This window comes from Varroa jacobsoni, unplaced genomic scaffold (assembly GCF_002532875.2).
Source record: "Varroa jacobsoni isolate VJ856 unplaced genomic scaffold, vjacob_1.0 scaffold_1335, whole genome shotgun sequence".
Lineage (NCBI taxonomy): Eukaryota > Metazoa > Arthropoda > Arachnida > Mesostigmata > Varroidae > Varroa > Varroa jacobsoni.
This window is the reverse complement of record NW_019214237.1, coordinates 1-22,714: the sequence shown is the minus strand read 5'-3', so window position 1 is coordinate 22,714 and position 22,714 is coordinate 1. Positions and strand designations below refer to the sequence as shown.

The following is a 22,714-nucleotide window of genomic DNA, read 5'->3' as shown; positions in this document are numbered from 1 at the left end:
TATATATATAGATAGGTTCGTCAGAACTATCCCATCTCCAATGATTTCGACTGTGTGTTCTAATTGTGAATCGGTTTCATCTTGCCTGTTTTTTCTTCCCACTGCTACTCGGTTTTCTACACGCGCCTTTCATCGTGTTGGAACTTGATCGTTATATCGACGTCGTTATTCAGAACGGAGGTCGCCTTTCACCGTCATCGCCTTCATCGGGAGGGGGCCTGGGCAGCGGTTCGGTTTCGTCCGTATCGTCCGTAACGAGTTCTTCGTGTCTCCTCGACGAACAGCAGCTCACAAAGATTGGGGACGTTGCCGAACTGCTCGTCAGATCAATTCTACCAACGCTCTCACCCTTCGACCTCAAGAACATGAAAAAGAGATTGCCCAAAGAAATGGAGGTGAGTCACTCCAGAAGTTCCATTCTATCTTTGGCGGCCATTTTCGCACATATATGGATACATTACACAATAGGTCATTTCGAAAAGTTTACGGATTAGATCAAGAATTGGCGAATCAAGATAACGGTTGATATCATATGCATTCATATTTCAACCATACTGAATAAACGATATACGGCACATAAGGCAAACTCAGAGTAATCACTAGGACAATGTTGGCATAGCTTTTTTTGAAACAAATACTAAACTCGCCTGATGCTTAGGGCGGAGGCCGGATCTGATGCGCGTCCATATAGCATGATATACACACGAATCTTCGGATCGGCACATTTAGCAACCAGGTGGGGAGAAAAGAAGGAAGCGGTGTGTGTGTCAAGTGGCAAAACGGAACGCGGGCTTCATAACGTAGACTGTGTTATGATGGTGTCTTTTGTTCTTAACATAAGCTAAGAAACACGAGCAAAGAAGATCATTTTAACACCGATCGCCTCGATCTGACTAGCGAGCCATGAGCTGGCATTCCATCGTATCGCTTTTTTCTGCTGCTGCTTGTGCTCCTTGACGAGCACCACCGTGAGATGCACAGACGCAGCTCCGGGAGCAGCTGAAAGTGTCAAGTATCTTGCTAGTGAGCTCACTCCTTTAACGTCGTTGCGACGGAAAGGGCTTCCCAAGTGGTTTTCAAATGTTCCTATAAAGCAAGTCAAGTTGGGATCTCCGGCTTTTGAAGCCTCTCGATTACCCTCTCTTTCTCGTTTATTCTCCCTTATTTTGCGCTCGGTCCATAAAGTGCCTGCAAACGGCCTGAACGAACGGAAAGGTTCTTTGGACCTTTTAATCCGGTGTCCCCTTTTCCTCTTGGCGCTGCTGCTCTATCTGGAGAGATGCCCTTCGTCGCGCCGCCTGCTGTCTCTACACTGGCTGGCCGTTACCAAACGGTCAGCTGCTCGATTGCCAGGCTGTGAGAACTCAAAAAACTTTTTGCTTTTACCCTTTCGACCCCCACAATCTCCTCCGCTTTCGCTATCCTTTCGCTCAACACTCACACTCATCTCTTTGCATCTATATAAGTCGCCTGGGGTATTGGTGCGCAGGGAGAGACAAACGGAAGGGGGGAGGTGGTGATGGGACGCGGCAGTAACCAAGAGGCGGGCTCGTTGCAAATGTTGCAAGAGTGTCGCTCAGTATAGCAGCGACAGTTTCTCCCGAAGTGGGGTCATTCTCACACGCATTCGTCGACTAGCGGACGCGATTCTTAACGAAATTCGTCTTAAATGACCAGTGTCCTTTAATGGGCCAAGAGTTGCAAGGGTGAAGAACAGTCAAAGAAAGGATCAGCTTGTATTTGATAATGAAGACAGGGTGTGGGTAAGCTAGAATGCTGCGTGTTGATGATAGAAAGGGGTCATACAAGTGGTGTGCCGTCCTAGGCGTTCATGGCAAGCACGATTGAGCGTCTTAGATCAGCTTGACTCAGTTGCCTGGCACAGGCTCCATTTACTCCGTATCTCGCTTGTAGCCTTGTCATGAAGTGCCTAAATCATCGTTGTGCGCGTAAACGACGGGCTGTCCTGGCAGGTAGTAACTTGCCCCTCCCGGATTTGCGATACGCAAATAACTGATCGCATTGAAATGACTAAAATACGTAGGGTTTTTTTTTTATAACTAGATTACTATTTGTGGACAAAATTAATTCTAGTAGTAGGCTCCAATGGTTGGTTTATAGCAACTGAGTTTAGATATGCGTCGAACGATGCGTATGCTCTATGTAGCCTGCTATGTCTTCCTGTACGGTCGAAGTCAGTCAGCAAATTGTCTGCTTTCGACAGTTTTCCCGGTCAGTCACACAGTCAACCAAGCCATATTACGATTCTGCAATGACTCAGCTGAATGACGCCCCGTGTCTTCACATAATCTTTCGGGCGGTTGCTGTGTCTCATAGCTTTCTCCGCTTAGAAATGTGACAGTAACTGGCGAGAGAATTGGACTACGGCCACTGAGGCTAGGAAGATTTTGGGTAAGCGCTCGTTCGCTCCGCTTCTTGTTCAAGTAGCGCAACCAATCATGCCTGTCCAGCCACCGCCTGTCGCTGGCACCATCAACACCATTCATGTCGACCACCATTGTCGTCCAGCAAACAGCGTATTTCATATACATATAAACACACAAGACTAACATATTGAATGTCCTCCGATTACCGTCCTTCGAGTGGCTACGGTTTTCACCGCTGTTGCCATCGCTTGTGCTGCATACCCCCTTGCTTGCCTTCAATTGTAGCGCCCAGTAAACCTGCAGCCGGGCACGGGCGTAGTAATTGCATCTGGGCAGAGGTGTAGCAGCTGATGACCCGGCGGCCTAAGACCGAAGAGTCAAATATTGGTAGCACATGTTGCACCAACGCATCTCCAAGAACTGGAGCTCGTCAAAAGCTATACTGCACTTCGTCAATATTACTACTACTACTACTGCTGCTGCTGCTGCCGCCGCTGCCACTGCGACCGCCTCCGCATTCACCCGTCATCAATACGAGATATGAAGAAGTGAGTGAAAAAAAGGCTAAATTTTGCCCGCGTGTCCTTTATCTCTCCTCAGAGCAGAGCGTATCAAGCGCATAGAGGCTAACGATGGTCGTACAAGCAGCAGAGACCGCACCCATTGCCGATGCTACCCGGACATCAGCTGTTGGGCGATATTGGCGCCATTTTTTATTCTTCAATTCGGAAGTAGGGAGATGAGGATGATGACGAGTACTAAGCAGACGAAAAAGACGAATGACAGAAAAAAAAACAGGCGCAAGCGATATCAAGCCACTGACTTCACATCAGGTTGATGGCGGTACTGCTTGCTATTAAGAACTCAAGTGGTGGCGTTAAACGAGTGCGGGCCTGTCTTAAACTTGATCTAGTTCGCCGCGAAACTAGCGTATATTGAGGGTAATCTGGGTAGGAAAGTGTAGCAAGAGCGAAACAACGAGCCATATCATAAGTTAGCAACTTTATATGGCTCAAAAGGGTGTGTCAGAAAAGGCATTCAATCAAATTCGGAAGAGTCCTATAATAACTGGCGGCAGACGACTAGGAATACGAACTTGGACGAGAAGTTGTTCGAATTAGTATTATTGTTATTAACGGCCGATGATCACGAGCTAAAGGCTCATTCTCAGCATTTCATTTGTCGATTTCGGTACCCTTAGAGCACTGATTCCTTCGATCGTACCTAGATCATACAATTCTACTAATCCACATCCAGCAGGGAGAACATCGACACTGCAAGCAGGAAAATGTGTTAGCGGGATATCTTTGAGGTCAAACAGAAATACAACCTTATCACATAACTGAAAATGTTGCACCGGTACATGTACAATCTACATCGATATTGCTATACAATATAATGTTCTGAATTGGTACATCTCATAAGCTTAGCTTATGAACGCATCGGTCTAATTGTTACAGCACTTTTATACCATATCTCCTCGGTACTGAGTCGCAGAACGGTCACCTCCCGGCTTTTTGCACCGAGGGCTTGACATTGATTGCGCGCAGCCTCATTTTTCATAGTTACATAGCCATGGTCAGGATGAAAAAATGAAAATTGATTAAAAATGTGCAAGGACGGCCGAGATAGAGAATAGATACGAAAGTCGAGTCAACTAAAAGTCCTGTGCCGCCCTGCTGAGGATATCATGGTTGCGAGAAAAGGGCGACAGTGAAAGATTGTATTGCTAACTCGATCGTACATGAAGAGGAAACACGGCCTTATGGGCATGAAAAACGGGACCGGACCCACAGCTCGTTTACAGTTCTACCTGGCGCCTCAATATTCAGCCATACTCACGAATTCAATCTAACCTACTGTTATAGACAGACCAATGTTATAGTTGAGTGATACAGCTCAGCCACAAAATATATACCAGCGGTCACCGACGTGCAAATCTAAGCCTTACCTTCGGCCACCGTCTTGTACACAGCAAGCCCTATACCCTATGCCGTTCGAGATAACAAAATTGCCAGGGCATCATGCTTGCTTCCTGCAAGGGACACTCGGGTCGTGCAACAAGTCCACTCCAAGCTACAGCCTGCGATTCTTCAGTTTCGGCGAAAAAGGCAAAGCAACCTGGAGGCAATGGATACTGCTGCTGCTGCTTAAAATAAGCAAAAACCGTTAATCTGTTCTTAAAGTCGCCCTTCCTGCTAGCCTTATTCCAGCCTTACGGCTTCGTTGGTCATCGTCATCGGGATTGGCGTACTGCTTCTAATGAGGGTGATGTCGACGTTGATGGTGTATTAATTGGGTTCGCTGGGCCAGCCCCACCCGACCATCCGCCAGTTGTCGGTCGATACTTGCCCGTATCTCGGATGCCAAAAAAAGAGTAGAAAATAAATAATTATCGATAAAAGAAAGCCACTTCTAGCCTCCCTTCATCTTTCAAAATTTGCTATGTTTATACATCTAATGAGCAGAATTACTTTTTGAACTTACGATAGTGTGCATCGTATGGTAAGAAAAACTGTCTTCATATAGATCAAAATGTTTACATTTGGTAGCGGCAGAACTTATGCTGAACATTTGCGGAGACACTAAGCTTTGCTTTGCTTTGTTTAAGAAATGAGGAATGAACCGATTTAAAAGTTAACGATGACGAACCGAAATAATTTTTTTGACTCTACGAAAAACCATAAAGTTCCAAACTTTAATAAGGCACATGTGCAGGTAAATATTTCAATATGCCTAGTAGTTCCATACTACATTTGAACCTGATGAAGTTGACTCGATCGGCTACTTTTGAGGTCGTTCGAAGTATCATGTATTGCATTACGCTATGAGTGCGCCGCAAGATTTACTATGTAGGACGACGAAGATAACAACGATGATCTGTATTATCAACATTTGTACTTTTCATAAATATTTTTTTTGTGCATGCTGCAATTTATCCTCGGGCACTGATTGACTGTCTATTCATACAAATATGATCACTCTCAAATACCGTCTATAGGAAACGACGACACGGAAGACTTCATCGAGAGTGTTATTGAAATAGCACGAGTTTTAAGCAAGTGTGTTTTTGTTGGTCCTGTTAACCGGTTTTTATTTGGCGCCAATTTCACAGTTGATTTCTCTGCCAGTGCATGCCGCACATAAGACTGTTTCTCTCTTTGTTGTTCTGTGTTCTCTCGCCACGCCAATCACTTTCACTATTGTTCATTGCACTTCGTCGCCCCTCACGACGCTACGCTCTTCAAAGAGCGCCTCTTACTCCTTGGACCCATAGCTATATTCATTCCTGGGTAGCTAGATGCATTCCACTTTCCTTTATCTTCTATCATTCACTATATTACGACATAGAGCTGCCACCGTCGATGCTCCAGGCAGCGGCAGTGGCGGGGCCAACAACAACGAGTAGTTACTCGAATCCTTATGACGGTCCAATGATATTGCAGCTGCCAGGTTATTTCACAGTGTGCCCTCACAAATGCTGGCGGGTGATTTTGTTCGGGCGTCTTAGTGGCCGTTTAGGCCTGCTACCGTGCGGACACAGTGTGGACTGTGCCTGCTTTTAGTCATAGCTCAATGATCCGTTAGAGAAACTCGATCTACGAGAACGGCGTTGTATAAAACTTGCAGCATAATAACAGGTAGTAATGTGGTAATTCGGGCTATTTGTCTAGGCGTGCGCTATTCTGACCTTTGTTTCATTCTGCAGTATTGACCACGGATCAGTCTGACGGGTACTAAATGATACGATCGTAGTTCGAAAACAATTGGTAAAATAACAGTAAGGTAGATTCAAGACAACTTTGTGCACTAACTGAAGAGGCTCATTCCTGGTGGGCCTGAAACCTTTGTTTGGCCCACATAGTAAACTGTCCTACCTAAAATTTGCTCGAAACCTCTCAGATCTTATTTTTACCGATAACCTGTATAGCTCGACAGTTTCTTATCTGAATATCTGGCCAATGGGAAAAGGACACAGGAACTTATTAATCAATAGCCCTATCAGGCAGAACGCTATAAACTGATGTCACGATTCACGCAATATTTTGGCAAAATGTCGAACACACACGTCGTTTGCTGTGCCAGCTGGCTAGCTTGTGATGGTTCGCTTACTTACTATGCACAGCGGACCATAGCAGCAAACGGTCGTGGTATACTTAAAAAATAAATAAACAAATAGCCTAGGGCAACTGTATTCAACTTGGTCGTCTTCAAGCGCCTTCGTTCTTCGCACCGAGTGGCCCTCACGCAGAAAACTCCTGGACAGCCGGTACGCAAAGCTTGGCAGTAGCATCTGCAATAGCGGGCTCCACTGTCTCAGCTTTTTGAATTGGAATTTAATCAACCGCAGCGAGCATTTGCCCATGAACTGAATTCGGACCCTTTAGCCATCGACTGTCGCAGCTTACGAAGCATCGAATATATGTATAGCTCATTATCTGTCACTATCGGCATGGTTGCTCATTAAGCAACATTCGCTGCTGATAAGTGAGAAGCACTAAGGACTTAAAAAATAAATGTTTCGAAATAAAGACATCTTTACAGGGCTATGATAAATCAATGTAGCATACGTACGTGTTGCCAAATCTAAGCTCGGTGGATCTACAGACAACTCGGTCTTCCAACGGCAAACTGCAGTCTAGCGTTCAGCTGCAAAAATAGTAATCGATAATCCGTCATATGTTGACGAATCAATGGTTTGCGATCAGGAATAGTCGCTAATCAATCGACGATGATAGCATAACAATACAAGGAACCGTGTTTGAATTTGTTTTCGTTTCCAGTTTATCTTGACGATGTCTGAGGACGACCCGCGCCGACTGGAAGAGATTCGAAGATGCGCGGCTATCTACACAATTCCACCGCAGCCGACTGGTAGCGGTAAACGTAAAGCTGCCTCGGCGTCGGCTGTTCCAGCTTTGGGTCCATATGAACTGGCAGTGAATGAGGCAGCGGCCCAAATCTGTCGTCACGTGCCTGCACTCCTCAGCCGACATGAAGAGCTCTTTCCTCTGGCCAGACAGGTCGTACGCGACTGTGCGTTCAACCAATTCGCGAAGACGTAAGTGTCGCAATAGACGCATGCGGTAAGCGCTCGATGTAGAGGATACTACGTAGAGCATATTGATTTGGATTTGTCCTCTTAAGAGATTGAGCTCCGGGTTAACGTAGGAGTTTTCGGAGCTGAACTTCAACAATTTCGTGTAATAGAAAATAGGTCTTTTTTGTTTTTATGAAAAAAAACTTCAATGGTACTATTGCGTATTGGTCAGAGCTATCGTAGGCCGAGATTGAAGCTCAGCTCCGATGATTATTAGTAGGAGTCTCACGGACCTCAACCAAGTCGTTTGTCGACATATTTTATTCGAACTATGGTACGCATATGCTTTAAAAGATCGCTGGATCATCAATAAATACACTAACGAGCCAGTCTAGCCCATCATTGCATAGAAGCTTAGCTTGACTAAATTTGATTTTCTTTCAACATTTCCAATCCGCATCGACATGCCACATATAAGCGTGTCCCCATTTCTGTTTCCAGCCCAAAAACGATGTTTTAAGCGTTCTTACAGTTAGCAGCACTAAGAATACGCAAATGCATTCAGATAAATCAGACCGTCTTTTTTACACCACCTTAATATGGCGTACTTTCCTGACTATTTGTCTTTCCCTTTCTTTTCCATTCTTTATCTCCCTGCAACGCCTGCCTCACTATCTCACTGTTGCACGATTATACTGTTACGATTATTCGCGATCTAAGCGACGTCGAGTGTCGTTCACCCGCGCAGACGACGGCAGCGGGGACGCCATCGGCGTCCAAGCGAGCCCGGGCCGCTGAGCTCGGGTTCCCCGCCGCCGACAAGGCGCAGGTGGAGGACGAAAGACGCAAGAGGCAAGAGAGGCTCGAACACATCAATGAACAGCTCAGGTAGGTTTGAATGTAAGCGCCTGGACGGATGTTGTTTGGGGGCCTGTGCCTCTGTAACACGGGCAGACAGGGTTCCGACGGATAGGAGCCGCTAAAAAAGATCGAAAAATATGATACCATAATATCCGGTGGTGATGGGGCACAACCGTTTTGACTGGCGTTCTTTTTTAGCTAGACAACGCGTTCTAAAGCGTTACACAAATGTATACATGCATTTATTCTCACGATTTCATTGTATTTATTTTATGCTGTTAATGTGTACTAAAAGAGAAAAACAAATTTTCTACAATGGATCGGAATAGCAATGACAGAGGAGGGCAGGCACTCTAGACGCGAACTTATATTTATAGTATGTTAAAATCATTGTTTTACCTTTTCATTAGTTGGTTCGAATGTCACTTTATCCGCATTTGTCTTTTACATATCTGTATATTTCCACGTTTTATGCAACGTATTGATATGAGCCTACACCTAAAAGTGGTGCTAACTGGCCTTGGCTCCCTTTCATCTCCGTCCCGGAAACCTATATCGGATTTACTCGCACGCAAAACTGCGATTACGTGATGGACACGGTTCACGGGACAATCCTGGACGTGCACCTTCTGACGCACCGATCCTGTTTCTATGGCAACGACTACTGCTGATTCTCCTATGCCTGTATTTCTATAGATCGCTGGGCCGTCAGCAGGAAGAGCTGAAACTACGACTGGGCGCGGTGCGTGACGTGGCGTTGGCCGCCGGCATTCAACAGCAGCTGGAGCAGATCTCGCACCAGCAGATGCAATTGCTTAATGATCAAAATGACGTCTCCAAACAGCTTAAACGCATCGAAAAGTAAGTTGTTCGAATAGAACAGGCAGATGGACCCCAACCTACTCGCAAAGCAGTCAATTAAACGAAATGACGAATTAATGCAGTCCTAGTAGAAATACGTGGTTGTAGGTTTTTCAAAGTGTCTTTCAGACTGTCGATTATTACATTATAGAAGCGATCAATAGGGGAATCATTGGGCAATTAAAGGCGCTATTCTTAATCAATAACAAATATTGATAATAACGCGTCGAGAGTTGAAACAAACCAAGCGTCATGCATCAGACAGTCAATATGTGCGTACCTAATTATCTACTATCGAGCCCTGTTTCTAGATTTTGCGTTGACACACGTTGATAACAAGCAAATCATAGTCTACACCCTCAATGGAACCCCTAGTGCATTGTTGCATTGCGACCTACGTGGTCATCATAGTCGACTTTTCATAACCTGAAAGAACAAAGAAGGATGAAGATTACTGAACTATAAACTCTGCTGGCGATCACGCATATTTGGCTATCGGTTACCAAAACTATGATACGAGAATTGTACGTTCGAGTTCTGACTAGAAACAACAATAGCAATAACAAAAAAGAATCACAGGTTCTCTACACAGTCGCTGCTGTTGCATAGCGACGTTTTTGTTATCGGCACTTCTGCGCAAGCCTATTCCCGGGAGAGATGTAGTGAATTTGGCAGCGGATATCTCTCACTAACGTTACCTCTTCTAAAGCCCATCTAACACAACCGCGAGATAATGCCCCCTCAAGTTCTACGCTCACAACAAAAAGGAGTTAAGTTGCAAGAAAAGTTAGCAACAGCAATAGCACGGGCCGTAGCGACGTTTGCTGATGCTACTACTACTACTACTACCGCATTCAAAAAGTAGCCCGCCCAAATCCAAAACCATTCGAGTACGCACCATTCCTGCTGCTGCTCCTGCTCCTGCTGCTGCCGCCGCCTCCGCTGCCGTCGCCGTACCGTTTCGCTCCCTCATCAGAACAGCAGCAACGGCGTTGGCAGTCGACGGCCCGGCAGACTCGGCCGTACGATGGCTGTGCGGGGGGGGGGAGGGGGGCCGGACGCCGGGAAGGAACGGGAGGACGGCGGCACAAGCAGACGGCAGGCACACATTTCTGCATGTTTTTCTCTGTGGACCCCTCCTCAGCTGTTGTGCGGCTGCACGTTGAGTCGTACAAAAAGTATGTATGCACAACAGTTTTCAAGTTTTGCTTGCCAGACTAGGTGGCGCTGCGTCGTTGATCGCATGTGCTCTCTGCTCCTGAAGATCCTTTTTTCTACACCAGCCAGCCGCTCTGTTGCGAGCCGCCCCCAACTTTTGGCCTTTCCCGGGTTTTCATTTGCGCTCGACGTTTTTCGAACCTCCACGAACTCCACATTTTCCTCGTGCTCCTGCTATTGCTGCTTCTCCTTCTATCACTTTTAAGTCCCACTATCCAGTGAAGGTCCGCAGCCCACCTCACACAGTCAACCCAACAAGACGCAACGCAGAAACACAACGTGCAGCGCCCTCTACACGATAAACAGATCTTAGTAAAACGTTTTGTCATGCAAAAAGTGCTCCCCGCAAACACACCAGTCTTACAGTCACCTCACGACATCCCTACGGCCGATGCAGTGCGGTGTTGCGAGGACCCCTGAGTAGTGCGAAAGCTTGGGTGCTTTGCTGCTGCTGCCGCCGCACTGGCTTGGGTTGCGCTAGGGCTCCACAGGGGGCAAGAGAGGGCTACTCGTACAAGGAAGGAGCCGGGACCAAACGGCTAAAACATGCGATTCTTTTTGCTCAATGCTGGCAAGTTTTTCCCGGTTTGCCCCTCTTTCCTGCCCCCCTTATCTGTCCCTTCCCGCCTTCTACTATGGCGTCTGTAGTGTTGCCAGGCCGCCATTCTCTATCTGCTCTTCTGTTGCCTCTTCCTTTTCTCCCCCGTTCGGGTTGAGTCGGCGTTCTCTCTGCTGATCTGCTGCTATAACCACCCCAAAAAGCCCCGTTTGCCAGGGGATAAGGGAGTTAACGGGAGCGTTGCGATAGCAACGCGCCCCTCACTTACTTATGCTCGTCGGCGTAGCAATAAAAAAACGAGCGCGAAAGCCCCAGCAGCAGCAGCAGACCAATGCAGGCCACCAGCCCGGCAGTCCAAGAGCACACAGTAGCAGAGTACAGGCGGAGTAGCGAGGAGAAAGCAAGCCAGGCAAGACTAACTGAGACTCTTGGCCGCTCGCTGACGGACAAAGCGATCAACGAACTCCGCTGTTGGCTGTCTAGGGATACCGGAACGACAGCAGCGGCACCCGTTGCTGCATCTGCGTCTAAGCATATGAACGGCCCTGTGTTTTGCTGGCCACCCAGCAAGCTATCAAACTGCTGCCGAAAAAGCATCCTTATCGAGGAACGACGCAGGCTTTACAGGCGACTTGGTTAGAGAGGCAACATGGGGTAACGAGAATGGCATAGTGTCAGATTAGTCAGAACTAGTCGGTTTCAGTTGGTCTTGGTTTTGGGTTCCGGCAGTGTTGCTGCTCGGTCGGCTCTTTTCACGTCACATCGACTTTGTTGGTAGGGTGGAAGTTGGGATGCACGAAATTGTAAGGACTACGACCGCGCTGAGGAACTAAGTGACAAAACAGTCGCATGCAGAAAGAAAGAGTGAACAAAGACAGCCCGAAAAGGGGTTGAGTAGCAGAAGGCTGTCGGTAAGGGAAACCGGGGGGATACGATGACCAGAGGCCTGCCACTGTTCCTGCTGTCACGTAAGCGAGTCTCGGGGGTAGTAGTGAGCACATCCCGACCAGGTGACGAGGACGAGTCACGGTGGCTCCGACATTTGATTGCTTCGTCTCTCGATGCGGCAGGCGGAAGCAGAGCTAACGGCGGCAGGACTAGTGATGAGGGGTAGCTTCGATGATTTCAAGAAAATTGCGAAGCTTTTTGTTATGATCACCTTTTCCTCGATTTTGCATGACGCTGGGTCTGAGTAGTGTAAAAGTGTCGCAAAGGACAACCGAGGGAAGGTGCACGTTTAATGAAGGTAATGGTTGGTTGAACGAAATTTGAATGAATAACGGAATTTTCTTACTTACAGATGCTTATACAGGTATAAATATTACTCTAAGCATATAATGCATGTCTACGTACTATCTCTGTATAAAAAAATTACCTCAATGAAATATCATGTAGAAAAAGATGTAGGTTGGCAATCCCTGTAATGGTGGCCCGTATAGATTCTAATATCGTTTAAAACCCCGGCTAACTTCTCTCGAAGCTGTGTATGATAACAAGAAACAATATCAATAAGCTTACAAATCGCTTATCGCCGCGGTATAATTATCGACAAGCCTAAACGTATTATTCCTCGGCTGGCAAGCGACGCCAGAAGTAAGTCAAGCCGGCCCGCTCTAGATGACATTATCGTCCGGCCATTCTGACATTTTAGAGTGAATTTAATGACGAAAAAGGGGTGTTATCAATTTTTTGCGCTGTCATCGCGTTGAACATGGTTGATAAGCCAGCAACACGCGTCAACCGTTGACGGTATACATCAGCGTGTATTCTTAAGTATGCATGCGAGTACAGTGCCGCCTAAAAAATGCAAGCTTGTACCAAACTTCTTCGAAACTGGCCACGGACACGAGCTGGGTGATGTGCCGTTCTGTTAATCGGAGCGGAATCCAGTGGTTCTGATGATCAGGTTAAAGTGGTTTTGATTTCACGCTTGTCCTATGTCACTCATTTCTCATTGTTTCCCCTTGACCGACCTTAAAATCGACGACTACCTGAAGGCGACAAGCTTCGAAATTCATTTAGCCACTGACCTGACAATGCTAGCATATGTCTAACGGCACTAAGTCATGAGTGCACTATCCCAAAACAGTCGCCTGATTGAAAGTGTCGAACCTATAGTTTACCATGATGCCGACAATTTCGTCGCAAGGTTCACTTCGAAGCTATATCGCCTCGCGAATCGAAGACTAAATTAAGCTGAGATTCAAAACTTTCTGGTTTCGCAATATGCAAAAACGATAAATTCGACCAAGCCGACCGACGCGGCAAAGAACGAGCATGACAAGATCGAACACGATACATGTCACAAAATAGCATCGCACAATGAAAAAGATCTACCATACAAGGTTACAGATCTTTATTTGCCTCACTTTTATTTGCACCAATACTTCGCTCATCGCCTGACCCATTTTTCTTCAGTGCCCTAGCAGCAATAGTTACGGCCCCACCCCTTCTGCAGCAATGCTCACTGTACCCCTCACTGAGTAATCCAACTATTCCGCTAACCCACTCCGACTACCCATCCCAAACCACCCCTGTGATCCTCGTTTTCTCTGCCCGGCAACCTCCTCCCACAACTCTTCCTCAGCGCCTTACTTCTCCCTGCGTGCAGTCCGTTTCAGGGCTGCTTATCCTAACCCTTCCCCCGGTCCGTGCTTTCACCCCCCCTCCCCAGATATACAGTTAACCAGTGGGCGCCGCGCAACTTTTTGCGTTCTGTCCCGCTCTTTCGATGCTTTATTGCAGCGCCTCCGTCGACTAGTTAAAAAGCGCTGACTCATCAGCCGTTGCTGGTTGCTGGAAGCCCGACCTGAATGTGGCGGCAACTTGGCTGGGTTGGTAAAGCACGAGGGACGAAGTTGGCAGGGTAAAACTACTGTGTTGTGCGTTTATGTGTACGAGAAGGTTGGGAGCAAGGTACAGCTGACAGTGGCAACGATGTGGATCATGATGCCAATGGAGAATGCCTGGTGTCCATATTGTCCTTCTGCCACGAGTGTTCGCAAATTTTCGTGCGTTGATTATGCCGTCCATCGAAATGTGGCTGTAGGCGCATCTCCTTCATGCACACGAGGCTGACTAGTGAGAAGGAGAGAACCAGCGGGATCTAGGGCCTGTTGTGGCAGCAGTGCTTCCAGTGTAGGACGCAATACACAAGTACACAGTGATGGCGCATTGGAGACAGCGCTGCCGACCCGTCGACGGCTACTGCAGCACCCGTATTAGCACCGTCTGAAGAACTAGTACTGGCCGTGTATTCACTACTCAAAGTGGCTTGGGGAAGTGGCATCTCGCCCCGACACGGGGGCCAGCTCGGTTTGCCATCACGCTTTGCTCCGATACCCTTATCTTGTCTGGGCTAGACTGTAAACTGCGTGTGTTTGGCTCTCCCCTAGACGAAAAGAAGGCAAAGAAAAAAAGGTTGAACGCTGCCGACAAAACAGAGCCAGCAGCATCAGCCCAGATCGGCTCGTAGTGGACCGATGGTGTCCACTCAAGTCTCTGTCAAGAAGAGAGCCGGGAGCTACGAACAGGCAACGGTAACATCAATGGCGACGAGCAAGCTATTCTGTTCATCCGAAGGGGTTGTGCGCCTCTGGCCCCCGTCGGTCGCTGACTGGACCAAGTGGGGAGGTGCAAGCCGGGTGCATACACGCCAGCAGGCCGGAGAAGCTGGCCGTGATGCACGCTAGTCGAGATGAAACGAGGGGTAGAAAAGTGTTGTGTCCAAGGAGCGAGTGGACTGGACTGGGCTAGCCGCTGGCCGCGGAGCATCGGCTTGGGGGGAAAGTGGGTAACGAACATGGGCGGCAGAGAGCAAAAGCTGTCTAATGTTGAATCATGGCGACGAGAATCTATATATACATATGTACCGATATACAGGGTGATTCTAAATCCGCTTCTTGTTGTGGACGGTTCAGAGAAATCGTGCGTATGCGAGCTGATTCAGGCACATTCGTCATTCGGTAATATTCGTCATTTTGGTCGCTTGGTCTTCTTCTCTTAGAAAATCTTCTTTTTAGTGATTTTTTTTCTTAGATATTCTACAGCCACCATCTGTAATCTTCAATATATGAGCGTTTAATAGCATTTGATAGTTTGGATGCTACAGGAACGTGCGTGGGTCAGCAAGTCATGCCTGGACATTTTTTCATGGATCTGGCTCCCTTCGAGATGAATTAAGCAACCAATCCTGGAATTGGGCAATGCCCTGTATACGCATATATATGAGATGGTGACGACGACAACAACGACAGGGGCGACGATGATGATGACCAAGCGAAAACAATGCTTCTTACAAATAGCCCGTTTCTAGTTCGTATCCTGAAGAAGGAAGTACCTCTCCACTTCCTATCTTGAGGACCTAGCAAAGGTGATCCGGAGATCAAGCACTTCACTTTGACGATTTAGGATATTACCAGGCGGCATAGTATTGCCATACAATTATACAACAGTAATTAAGAGTTCCACATATGATGTCGCCTTTTCATCTTATTAATTTTGTCATCACTTTCAATAACTAGAAATATTGCATGTCGTCCTTCCTTCAGTAGAAGTGGACTGATCCCAACTATTGAAATTAATCGGTCTTCTATCCACTCCGCCAGAATCTTGGCAGTTGAATATACAATACTATATCGGTAATATGACTCATGGTGCCGACTTGCCTGGAGCACGATAAGTTTGACTTCAGACGGGTGGCATTCAGATCCATTAGCTCTATCATAACGAATACTATATGATTAATAATTGTGATTTTGGCACCCACACAAAAACTGACCCCTATAGCCTTTGAGATAATTTCAGTACCATTTTTTACACTGATACAGTATACTTTCTAGGCAATCGTATTCGTTGTTGCCGTCATCGTTGGCTGCTGTTGATGTTTGCTTGGGAGTGTTTGCTATTAGGCGACGAGTGGCGCGCTGGCTAAGAAACTCGTTCTTTAGAAGTTTTATACTCGTCCATGTTACTAGTTGTTATACTCTTGGAGGCTTCTTCAGTGTTCGAGATCCTAGTCCAGCCCCTTGGGAGCTCATGAATGTTTGTCTCTCAAGTGACGAGCTAGGGGGCCAACCCGCCAGCCAGGCCGCTTTGAAACCCGAACACATCCATATTGTTGCCGCTGTGACGAGGATGCGCCTGCGAGATGGTGTCCGTTGTTGATGCTGTTGTCGACCACGTCGTAGTTATCCTGTTGGTATTTAGATATATTCGCTATTTACGCACATCTTACCTTGCTTTACTTGGCCCCGTCTCGCCCGCGAGAGGCCGGCGGCTTTCGTCGTCGATGCAAGATAGATCCACCCGTCCGTCCATCCATCCATGGTCTACCCAGTCAACTAATGTACTCAGTCGACCTAGCGAGCGCACATGCTATGCTGTTGGGCGCGTTCGGTGCTCCGTGCCCGGTGCTCGGGGCTCGCTTGGTTTTGATGTCCCGAAGTTGGATAACACAAAAAGTCGACGGGTCCACTACGTTTGGTTCTCCTGTCAGTTTCGGCAGAACGTTCAGGCAGAGTATACCTCGAGGCCGATCCGTCGGCTGAGTTAACGCGTCGGAGCAGCTGCTTCTGAGAAGTGGAGCCCCACCAGCCGGCATGGGTGGCAGCGACGGCTGCAACAGTAAAGCCGTTACCCCTTTTTCTCTTTCTCGTTATTTCTCTCGTTGTTTCGGCTTGAGAGCGAAATGAGTACCCCCAGGGGGAGGGCACCCAAAAGGAGAAGGCGACGACGAAGACGATGACGACGAACATAAGAGAAGAAGAACACCAAACCATGCCGATGTAAGAACCATCTTGGCGAGTCGGTGCTGTTCGTACAAGGTAAACTATTACGTTTTTGTGATGGCGGCAGGCAGGCAGACAGCCATGACCGTGGCCATGGCGACTACCGAGCCTGGATATGACGGAGTTAGTCATTGTATATGTCACTGACGTTAGCAGTAGTTCGCTGGCTCTTTTGCTCGCTGTTATAGTCAGCCTAAACTAAAAAAGTAGTGCTGTTCAGACAACTAAATGCAAGCCTAGTTTAGGTACAAGGACTGTAAAGGGTTGTAGGGCCTTTTTTATGTTCTGTAGTGACTACTGGTTCTTGATCGAGGGAATAGACAACGCTCTTCGTTGTTTTGGTTGGTTAGCCTAGAGAAGATTGTAGATCGGTGCTGCCGTCGTCTTCAAAAGTACACTCCTAAGTAGGAAAAACAACGGTGGTTCATCGTTGACTAGTTAGTAACGTCTTGTTCGTAACGACATTCATGGTACTGGACAACCCTTGCGCGCTACTAGCTGCTTTAACCATATTGCTGGCTATTCAACTTCGTTCTATTGGGCTGTCTCTGTCCGACTGTGGCATTATTTTGTCTTCGCTCGTCTGCATCGATGGAATCGAAATTCAACGACGCGCAAAAGTCTTAAATTACACAAAAAGTTTAGCCTGTGCTCTTGTTTCTGCTGCTGAACGACAATAAAGAAAATGGCGTAGAACAGCCAAAAGTTGCTGCAGGAACTCATGAAGACAGTGAAGGAGCGGGAGAAGGCAAAGGAAGAGGACCAAGAAGGAAAAAAGAAATCATGGCACTGCTATGCGCGTAAAATTGGGGCTGAACAGGGAAATGCATTTTAAAAAATTCCTCTCCCGATTTCGGCGGGGGACTGCCCCAACATACGTCGACCGCCCGTCGACGAAACGCCCCGTGTCACTTGCTTCGCTTACGCGTTCACGGACTTTATCGGTTTACTCGGTCGATTGGGCGCACGACCGGGTGCGACCGGTGGCCCAAGCCACCCGCGTGTGCCCCTCACGCGTTTCAAAAGCCTTTGGGCGTTTTTGTCATTCTTTTCCGAAAGGCGTTAAGAAGGCTCCGGTCAGTGGTGAAGAGAGCAAAACCTTTCGTTGGTTTATTCACGCTGTACAAACGGAGCACATACTTGCTTTGACTCGTCTTCCTTGTTCCTTTGTATGTGAGCCTTGCATTTCGTAAGAATCGTTTGCCTGTAAGACGATGTGATGAGTCAAGAGCTGTTTTTGGGGTTACAGGGTAGAAAGGAGGGAATGATAAAGAACCAAAGCAGGGGTTATCAGGCGCGTCGAGAGAACCAGATAGAGAGATGGTTGTCTGCTGCTGGATACACAGTGTGCGCACTTGTGGGGTCCGTTAACTTTCGTGCAACGCGTAACGGCGCTCTACAATACGCGCACCTTCCCTCGTATGCGAATTCACCTCGTCAAGCGGCGAATAAACTTCTATCTGATGAGTAGAATGGGGAAGGGGCTCTTGGTCTTCTCGTTTTGTTCGGTTTCTGCTGCTTGACCCGCGACTGCTGTAGGGCTTCTACAAATAAAATGTAACCTGCGCCACCATAAATACTCTCATCTCCAGCCATATATCTATTGGCTCCTCTTTCCATTTTTCGTCGCCTTTCTGTTTATTTCTGTCTATCTGAAGAAAAGTATGTAGATCGACAAGACTCGCTTGAACTATTTTTAAGTCACTCGATCTTAATCTCTCACATAGCATTTCTCTGACTTGCGTTTGCTTTCGTCGCGCCCATGGCGGTTATCTACTGTCTATTGTTTTCGACAAAAAACGAGGAGACAGAGGAGAAGGACGATGATTAACAAAAAAAAAAAATGAAAACTGACGAAAATGGGAGAGAGAGTCGATCATTGCTTGTCCCGTGTGCGTGACCCCTTCGCCATTAGGGAGCGATAGATCTTCGAGGGGCGCAGCTGACGGGATAGCGGTTGGTGCAGCTGAGATGACGACGACAACAACAACAACAACAACAGCTACAATTAGTGTGGCACCTACCGCTGCCACTAGAGGTAAAGACGACAAAAACGAATTAAAAAAGGGGGTGGCCTTAAGTGCTGGCTCAAACGGGGAGACAGAGGCGAGGTCATCTCTCAACGAGCTGAACATTGGCGTGACAGTGTAAGGCTTGTCCTCGAAAGCCTTCTAATTATCGCTAACAGCAGCGGGCGTGTCGTAACCAGGCGTGCGATGTCTACAACTTGCACACAGGCATTTGGAAACCACACTTCGTATCGTAATCGACAAGCCTTAGCTGATTACTGTGTGTGCATTAGGCGCATCGAATGTTTGATCTGTTCTGCATAGTCTATCCTGCCGATACATGATTGTGGGACGGGTAAACGCAGGCTTACAGCTGAAGCAACACCCGTATCAGCTGAAAACCTATTTTCTTTCCCAATATGAAACCTGCTTTTGCCCCATCTTATATATATATACACTTATCACAAGTGTGCATGAGTGTTCCTCAATTCGTTCGTTTCTATCGAATAAAGCGACATCCGCAACTATTACTAACGACCCAATCTCGTTATGGCTGTTTCTCGCTCTGGCTCGTTTCTCGTTTACCTTTTACGCCCTCTCCCTTTTTCAACTGCAGATTTATGAATAGTCCAAAGTTCGCGACGATCGCGGCAGCTGCAGCGGCTGCGGCCGCGTCCAGTGGCAGCAGTTTGGCGCTCGGCGGCGTCGGTAGTGGCTCGATAGATGTGATGAGCGTCAAGACGCCTGGCGGCCAGGACACCGATGATACGGACTCGCAGCTCAGCGCGCAGTCGTTCTCGAACGCCGCGTCGCCGCCTGCGCCCTCCGCCAACGTGGTCTCTGCCGACATGGCCAATCTTCTTGGCAATTCGTCAGCAATGCATTCGCAGCAGCAGCAGCAACATTCGTCAATTGGAGGAGGAGGAGGAGGAGGAGGAGTAGCACCAGGGGGAACGCTCCAACAACAGCAGACGTCGTCATCGTCAATCGGCGGTGGCAGGGAGTCACCCCTGATCGACTCGGCCGCCGCACTCTGGAAGCAGCAACAACTCCAACAGTTACAGCAATCGCAACAGCATAGCAAACAACAGCAGAAGACAAGTCAGCAGATCACTAAGCAACTTGTACAAGAAACCCTGATGGACGAAGGTCTTCGGGTGATCCGAGAGCTAGCCAACCAGATCAAGGGCTGCGCAGACACCGAGGCCCTTGAGGCGGCGGTAGTTGCGGGAGCCGCGGTCGCCGCCGTGGCCTCGTCACCCTCGTCGATTATGCCACTCTCGCTCACCTGTTCCAGCAAACAACAACAGCAACAGCAACAACAACAAGCGCAGCAGCAGCAAACCTCAGCCGAACAACAAAGCCAACAAACTAATTCCACGACCACGTTAGCTGGCGGCAGCAGCATGAATAACAACGGTGGAAACAATGCAAATAATAATTGTAACAGCAACAGCAGTAATAGTAGTGCCACGGGAAGGCCGCGAGGTAGGCCGCCTCGCCTGGACCGCGGAGATTTCGTGGGTACCTCGAGGACGATCTCAGGCTCTTCAGGACCCAGTCCACCGCCCCTATCCGCCTCACCCCTCAACATGTCCCGGCCTAGCTCGCGTTCCCCGAACCCACCACCAGTGGCCGGAGTGTCACTCGGTGCCAGCGAGCAGTCGCAGCAGCAATCGAAAAACAACAATGGAAGCAACAGTAGCTGTCTGTTAGACGGAAACCCCGCCTCGAATGGGCATCATCACAAGTCGCACAATGGTAACAATATATGCCTAGCGATGCTATGATTATCGTTGGTAGTAGTAGTAGTAGTAGTAGTAGTAGTCCCCTCTACACCCCCTCCCACGATAGAGCAGTGGCAGCGTGGTTACCTACTAAATTCAAAAATACGTAGTCGTCTTGGTTCTAAGGCGTAGATACACTTTGCGTCACGCAAAACGGAAACCGTTTGTTTGAAGCAATGCTTAGTGGCCTAAATATCGGAAAAACTCGATTATTATAGTAGCCGTATGATATTAGGTAATAACGAAAAATAGAAACAAACAATATTTCATTTGAGGATGCACGTACACGAACTTTCGCTGAATTGTTCTTTGTTGATGTAGTAAGGTCGGAATGTTCAATGACAGCTGGTTCAGCCTAACATTGTTCTCATATTGGTATAATATAATTTTTAATATACTTTCCAGGATCGGCGGAACCCGAAAACAGCACAGAGAACAGCCTGAACGCCTTGTTGGCTCTCTCACAGAAGGGTATGCTAAAGCAGGAGCCGGGATCTCCAGCTCCTTCACCCTCGCCGTCACAGCAGAGTATCAAGATTTGAAGCCTATCGTTAGCCAATAACTCGAACGAATACGCTCTGTTTAAACCGCGCGAGATCGCAGTTCTCGCACGGGTACCCATTGCGTGAGTGAAGTGTCACCCGTCTTTTTTCATACATTAAACTATATCGGTTTATTGGTAGCAGACTAACACAGTGACGACGATGACGACGACGACGACGAAGACGACGACGACGACGACGATAACCGGAATATTGGCAACTGCATTAACAATATTTTGTCACGCCAACAAATCAACCCGCCAATACCGCGTTACATCCTTTGGCAAACATACGATTTCTTTGCGTCTGCCATACGTGATGGCAGATAACCCAAATAAAATAGATAAAAAGAAACGAATGTGTGTGTGCGCATGGGTGGGTCGTAATAATAATACCGACTCTAGTTAGTAGTGGGTCGCGCGATGGGAATTCTGCTACGACAATAATAGCAACACGAACAGCAAAAAGAAAGGACAATAACAACAACAACAACAGCAAAATACTGAAGAAGCAACTCTATATATAACGGTACATAAAGGTACATGTAGATTTGAACGGTAATTGGTGATTTTAGCTGCGCATTAGAAAAAGCGTCCGCAGCGGAAATGGCAGAAGTAAAGAAAGCGAGATAATGACACGATGATGATGATGATGCTAAAAAAAAAAACAATGTATGGATTATAAAAAATCGTATAAACAATATAAATATATACTAAGCAGTAGGTATAAATGTGGCCGACTACAGCTGAGGGTTCTCGCAACAAACGTGCCGAACCGAGGTGTGGAACCTTCGTAAACTTCGGAACTCACAGGACAATTAAACCACGAGATGCTAACAGCACATTTATAGAAATTAGCAAAATATCGCAGTAAGCGAACTAGAGAAGGAGCTGAAGGAGCGGTGTGCCTCAAGAAGGAACCCGATCGTAAACGAAACAAGGAACATCGAGAAATACTGACCTCGAAAGTCTTAGAGCAGCGTTCATGTAGAGACTATCTGATTGACTGAACGAAACAAACGCGTCCTCTGCAGCGGCTCTCTATTTGAAGTTAGCTGTGCTAAACTGGATGCGTAGACAAACAACATAGACCGATTCAATTGGCACCAATAAAGCTACGAACACAAATCATGGATATTAGCATTATATTAACAATAATTCATTATCATACCAATTAAAAACAATGACTAAACAATAACAACCGAAGGAAGATCTATCATAAAACTGATATTACTACTAATAATAAGCGAAGAGCGGTGATATTATATTAATATAATGATATGTGACAGTAGATTGCAGTATAATGATGAACTACTGTGGATTGATCCCGAGTGAAGACTGGCATCGCAGGCGAGATCTCAGACGTGATAGATAAGAGAAAATGCTTATAATTGAAAAAAATGAGTCGAATTGGTAGCGCGATAGAGTGAATAAGTACGTGTGTGTGTGAGAGAGAGAGAGAGAGAGAGAGCGAGAGAGAGAGAGAGACGGAAGCGAAGAATGAGGAAATTTACGGCGGGCGGTATAGATGCGCAAATGGGGTTAGTGGTATGTGAGAGTTAAAATGACCCTGTGTATGTAACGCGTATATGGACGACAAGAGCCATTTTGTCTAGCTTGCCGTATAGACCGGACAGAGAAGTCACATTCACTCATATATA

The 22,714-nt window shown here is 47.2% G+C and overlaps 1 protein-coding gene across 1 annotated transcript in view; it reads left to right on the top strand.

Annotated features, from left to right (window-relative positions):
* LOC111268946 (uncharacterized) overlaps window positions 1-22,511 on the top strand; it is a 48,545-nt gene extending 26,034 nt beyond the window's left edge. The window contains exons 4-9 of the mRNA XM_022848208.2: window positions 174-395; window positions 7,172-7,449; window positions 8,149-8,316; window positions 8,986-9,150; window positions 19,342-20,486; window positions 20,918-22,511. Of these exons, the coding sequence (XP_022703943.1) occupies window positions 174-395; window positions 7,172-7,449; window positions 8,149-8,316; window positions 8,986-9,150; window positions 19,342-20,486; window positions 20,918-21,054 (2,115 nt within the window). The 3' untranslated portion in view covers window positions 21,055-22,511. The remainder of the gene's footprint in view (window positions 1-173; window positions 396-7,171; window positions 7,450-8,148; window positions 8,317-8,985; window positions 9,151-19,341; window positions 20,487-20,917) is intronic.
* Window positions 22,512-22,714: the final 203 nt, after the last annotated feature.